The 6,159-nt window shown below is 37.8% G+C and overlaps 1 protein-coding gene across 1 annotated transcript; it reads left to right on the forward strand.

Moving 5' to 3' along the window:
- The first annotated feature begins 1,944 nt into the window (after positions 1–1,944).
- On the forward strand, positions 1,945–5,013 carry LOC113724221 (receptor-like protein EIX1). Its single transcript, XM_027247146.2, has one exon. The coding sequence runs from the start codon at positions 1,969–1,971 to the stop codon at positions 4,984–4,986; it is 3,018 nt and encodes a 1,005-aa protein (XP_027102947.2). The 5' UTR covers positions 1,945–1,968; the 3' UTR covers positions 4,987–5,013.
- The last annotated feature ends 1,146 nt before the right edge of the window (positions 5,014–6,159 follow it).

Genomic DNA, 6,159 nt, shown 5'->3' on the forward strand with positions numbered 1-6,159 from the left:
GGGTTATAGACTGAGTCTTTTGTTATTCAAAAAGAAAAAAAAAAGGAAAAGAAACAAAAACAAAACGAAAAGGAAAAAAATAAAATAAAGATTGTGTTAGTATGTGAATAATTCAGCTTGCCGGTTTGTGATCTTAATGTCGAGATTTTGGTTAATAGCTGGACCATTTACTGATAAATGTGAGCAACCATTCCTTTTCCTTAGATTAGTTTGCTTTAAATTGGAGGAGTTGGTAGTTTAGATGCTAACCGGGGTGATTTTTCTTGGATCTTGACCTGTGTCGCTTGATATATGATTTTCTTGGTGTCTTGGCAATACGGTAGTTGGAGTAACAGCCATGGTCAAATTTTGGTGTTCAATTGTTGTTCCCATGCTTGAGGGCAAGCATGATTTAGGTGTGGGGGGAATTGATAGGGTGTTAATTGTTAGTAATTTTATTATTAATTTCCCCTTTTATTCTTGCCAAATATTGTTTTAATTATTAATATTTACTTATATTTGGTATTGGAGTTTAATTTCAGGAACAAAGCAGAAAATTACCAAAAAGGAGGGACTTTTATGGGAATAGGGAGACTTCTAAGGGCTTCAATTCTTGGGCCCTTGAATTGGTGGGGGACCACAAGCTAGTGGAAAGCATCTAGTCATTTGGGCTCTTAAAAGAAAGCTACGGGAAAGAGACTTGGAACAAGAAGTACTTGGAGGGTTTTGTCCACATATGTGGGGACCACCTAGATAGCCTTTAGTCATCTTCCTCTTGTTGCTTAAATAGGGATAACGTAGAGTAGCAGGGACATCTCTAGTTTTAGTTTAGTTTTAGTTTCTTTTCTTTCTTTCCTTAGACTGGCCTCTGACACACGCCAGGTGTTCGACAATATTTTCCAACGGGGAGATTTTCTCATGAGGCGTGGTTAAGCTTTTCTAGTCAAGGGGACAACTGACGATTTGGTTCGACAATTACTGTGAGATCGAATCTGTTTTAATTATTTTCTTCATTTATTGGTATTTATATGTTCCTTGATTTTAATTGCTATGGCCTTGTGTATGATTGATTAGTGCGCAATAATTAATTATTCATATAGGCTATTTTTGCTAAATAGGGGTAATTGAATCCGTAATTGTTCGTTATCTCTACCTCAGTAGCAACTGGCGTAATTGGGTTTATGTCAGGGGAGCATATGATCTAATTTAAACAAACCCTCGTAGCGTGTTTGTTGGTTAGGATTGGGCCTTTCTAATTATTAATGCAATCTAGAAATTAAATCTTACGGTCGTACCTAGGGTTATTTTTGGGTTAGAGAAATAGCTAACGGTCGTACCTTAGCTATCGAGAAATTAAGGAAGGGTTGGTTGTTTATCGCGTGCATGACAACTATAACTAATCTACTGCTAAATGTTGGAATTATTTCTGCATCAATGATCAGTGCATGAACCATTTCTGATGTGTACCCTTGGCTAGAGTTTCCCCAATCATTTCTTTTAATTAATTATTTTCTGCAGTTAATTTATTTAGTTAGCATTTAATCCAAAACCCCCCATACTTTGGACTCTAGAAGAAACGAATTATCCCCAGTCCCTGTGGATTCGACCCTACTCACCGCTATATACAAAATCTGTATTTTTCTCGAGTAGGTATTTATTATTGCACAGGTTCGGCACCTGTCAATTGCTCATTGAAGCATTAGCAAAGCCCGTTGACTTGTAGCAGAGAGCAATCGTACTTTATATGCTCATCATTCTCCCAAAAAAATCATTGTTTGAGATTTTCCCATTGAAAATGAAATTACCCTGTAGTTCAAGAAAAACTAAAGTCTATATATATGTAGAGAAGAGACTTTCAGAACAATGAATCATTGATGTGTTTTGTTTTGCCTACTGTTGAAGCCTATGGAGTTTTTTCCAGTTATTGCTCTGCTTGCATTCATTTTTCAGCTAATGGCATGGGACTCTGTCCTTGGAGCTGATGCAGTCATGGTGAATTGTTCAGCTAATGATCTTGAAGCTCTTCTTGACTTCAAAAATGGCCTTAATGATCCTGAAAATCGGCTTTCATCATGGCGGGCCAGAGCCTGCTGCTTATGGAGGGGAATAGCTTGTGATGACAATACTGGTGCTGTTATCAAGATTGACCTCCGCAACCCCTATCCAGTGAATAGCACTACCAGGTACGGGTTTTGGAACTTGAGTGGAGAGATTAGACCTTCATTGCTAAAACTGAGGTCCTTGACGCATTTAGACTTGAGCTTCAACACATTTCAGGATATCCCAATTCCTTATTTTTTTGGTTCTTTAAGGAATTTGCAGTATATGAACCTGTCGAAAGCTGGATTTACTGGTATAATTCCTCCATCCCTTGGAAACCTTTCTAGCTTGCAGTATCTTGATGTTTCTTCAGAATTGTCAACCTTAAGTGTCGATAATTTCCAGTGGGTGGGTGGCCTTGTTTCTTTGAAACATCTTGAGATGAACCAGGTGGACCTTTCTCTAGTTCATTCAGATTTTTTTCATGTTCTAAACATGCTACCCAATATAACCGAACTTCATTTTGAAACCTGTAGCTTATCTGGTTCCCTTTCATCTCTTAGTGTTGTCAACTTCACTTCACTTGCTGTTTTGGACCTCAGCTTTAATGGACTGGACTCGATCCCAGATTGGCTTGTCAACATCAGCAGCCTTGAGTATGTTGATTTCGACAGCTGCCAGCTTAGGGGGAGAATTCCACTTGGCCTGGCTGAGCTTCCAAGGCTAAGGTACTTGGATCTTGCTTTGAATCACAACCTTAGTGCCAGTTGTTCCGAACTGTTCAAGGGAAGCTGGAAAAGCATTGAGGTTCTCTCTTTATCTTCAAACAAATTACATGGGAAACTTCCAGCAAACGTTGGGAACATGACATCTCTCACGCATTTTGATTTATCTGTTAACAACGTTCAAGGTGGATTACCAAGTACTATTGGCAGACTTTACAACTTGGAGTATCTTGATTTGTCTAGCAATAATTTAACAGGAACTCTACCTGAATTGCTTGGCGGAACTGAAAGCTGTGTTTCTGGGAATGCTTTAGCTAATCTGTTTTGCCTAGAATTAGGCAACAATCAACTGGATGGTAAAATACCAGAGTGGTTGGGGAAGCTCAAAAGTCTTCAAACACTGGGATTGGCTGCCAACATGCTTGAAGGTCCTATACCATCTTCTTTAGGAACACTTCAAAATCTGACAAATATCGGATTAGCAGGGAACAAATTAAGTGGGACTTTACCAGAGACATTTGGCCTCCTGTCTGAGCTGTCAGTCCTTGATGTTGCTTTTAACCAGTTGACAGGTATCCTAACTGAAACTCATTTTTTAAAGCTGAATAAACTAAAGATCTTGCGGCTCTCAGCAAATTCCTTCATCCTGAATGTAAGCTCCATTTGGATTCCTCCTTTCCAAATTCGAAATCTCGATACTGGTTCATGCCAAATGGGTCCATTATTTCCAACTTGGCTTCAATCTCAAAAGGCGATTAAGTTCCTTGACATCTCAAATGCAAGTATATCAGGGTCCATCCCTATCTGGTTTTGGGATATCTCTGCTAACCTGTCATTATTGAATGTTTCTTTCAACAACTTAGAAGGTCAGCTACCAACTCCATTGGAAGTGGCACCTTTTGCAGATGTGGATTTGAGCTCCAATATCTTTACAGGACCCATCCCTCTTCCTCTTGTCCCCATTGAGTTACTTGATCTCTCAAACAATCATTTTTCTGGTCCTATCCCAGTGAATATAAGTCAAATCATGCCAGACTTGATCTTCCTCTCCGTTTCCAACAATGAGCTTGCTGGGGAGATACCTACCTCCCTAGGTGAAATGCCATCACTGCAAGTTATTGATCTCTCCGTGAATAAATTAACAGGAAGCATTCCTGCAAGCATAGGGAATTGTTCTTATTTGAAGGCTTTAGACCTTGGAAACAATAAGTTATCTGGAATGATTCCACAATCTTGGGGCCAATTGAGCCAGCTTCAGTCTCTGCACTTAAATGACAATTTGTTATCAGATGAGCTTCCTGCTTTTTTGAAGAATCTATCAAGCTTGGAGACCCTGGATCTTGGAAATAACAGATTATCTGGTAGCATACCATCATGGTTTGCCAACAGCTTCTCCAATCTTCGAATCCTTAAGTTAAGGGAAAATGAATTTTCAGGAGACCTTCCAGACGCGATTTCAAATTTGAGTTCGCTCCAGGTTCTTGATCTAGCAGGGAATAATTTAACTGGCAGAATTCCAGCAAACTTGGGAAACCTAAAAGCCATGCAAGTAGAGCAGAAGATACTGAAATATCTATTGTATGGGGCATATAGAGGCCTTTACTACGAAGAAAAGTTGGTGATCAATCTGAAGAATCAATTTCAAAAGTATACCAAAACTCTTTCCCTTCTGACAGCCATAGACCTCTCAGACAACAACTTCTATGGAAATTTCCCGGTGGAAATATCAAAGTTATCTGGCCTGATGGTTTTAAACCTGTCAAGAAACCAAATCACAGGTGAAATTCCAGGAAGCATTTCAGATTTGAAGCAACTGTCATCCCTTGATCTCTCAAGCAACAAACTCTCTGGTGAAATTCCATCAAGAATGGCTTCGCTATCATTCTTGAGCTATCTTAATCTATCAAACAACTACTTATCAGGTACGGTACCTTATAACGGACAAATGTCAACTTTCACTGCATCTTCTTTTGAGGGAAATTTGGGACTTTGTGGAGCTCCTCTGAGGTTAGAGTGCCAAAATGGGGGTTCAGGAAACGGATCAAAAACTGAAAATGATAGCAATGAAGGATTGATTGATGAATGGTTCTATTTGAGCCTTGGATTGGGATTTCTTGTTGGCATTCTGGTACCTTACCTCATCTTTGCATTCAGAAGACCTTGGGCTGATGTATACTCTGATTTTGTGGACAAATTAGTTTACAAGTTACCAGGGATAAGCAGAAGGAGAAATAAAACATAGCAGACCAAAGTATACTTTCATAGATAGACCTTCATTTCTAGCTTTGTATCTTGTGTTTGATGAGAAGCTTTAGAAATTAAATGTTCTTGTAAGACATTGGATTTCTTTTCATAAGCCAATCCACTCTTATGTGCAATGTTAAAATGGTTGCTTACTTTGTCTATCAAGCCATTCACCTACAAGAAGTCAACTGAGAGCAAAGATAATTATTTCATTGAAATGGGCAAATTAGTTCAAGTCCTACCTAATTAAACATTTGGATTCCGTTTTCCATATAAGAACAGGTTTATTGCCACACTAATTCCAGTTAAGCATTGATCATCTTCCATCACAGCAACCAATTTTTCCTTCTAAGAGTTTCCATACTTTGGCTGCTTTCCTTGACTCCTCAATCACTATCCATGTCACTCTTTCTGAAGAGAGAAATCTTCAACATTGGCTGAGACTGAGCATTGTTTTATCCAATGGAAAAGCATTGAAAAACAAAAGTTCATTCTTTTACATTTTTTCCATGGGGTTTTAGTCTGTTGCAATTTGGTGCTCTATTATTGGCACCTTCTCCCATAAATGAATAAATTGCATACAATCCACCTAAAGGAACAAAAAATAGAAAAAAAATTAAATAAAGATAATGCAGAAAAAAGTGGACTAATAAAAAAGTTTGGGATCTTAACAATGAAGAAACAGGACTAGCTGACCAATGACACCACAAATGTAAATCAGCAGGCCCTTCTTCAAGCTCCAGCCCACCGAAATAACCACCACTCACATTTCCAAACTCAAAAGGCAGCGGATTTTCATTTGTATATAAAACAAATCAAACAATTATGTATACAAGAATAACAAGATAACAATTTTATTCGTGTAGTTGATGACTGATAACCTATTGTGATACAAAAAACAATGATCAATTGATTAACTATTTATACATAATCTTATATAATGTATTTAATTACAACGAATTTTGTAAATATGCTATACTTCATGATGAATCATAGCAAAATATTATAAGAAAAGATATTGCAAAAAAAATTTAAAACAATGAGATTGAAAAAAAAAAAGAAGAAGAAGAAGAAGAAGAAATCATCCCAAGTGTGCGACGGGGAACAAAAACAGATAGTGGGTAGAAAATAAAGGAGAATAAAAAGGAAGAAGAGGAAAAATTAAGAAAAA

This window comes from Coffea arabica, chromosome 2c (genome assembly GCF_036785885.1).
Source record: "Coffea arabica cultivar ET-39 chromosome 2c, Coffea Arabica ET-39 HiFi, whole genome shotgun sequence".
NCBI lineage: Eukaryota > Viridiplantae > Streptophyta > Magnoliopsida > Gentianales > Rubiaceae > Coffea > Coffea arabica.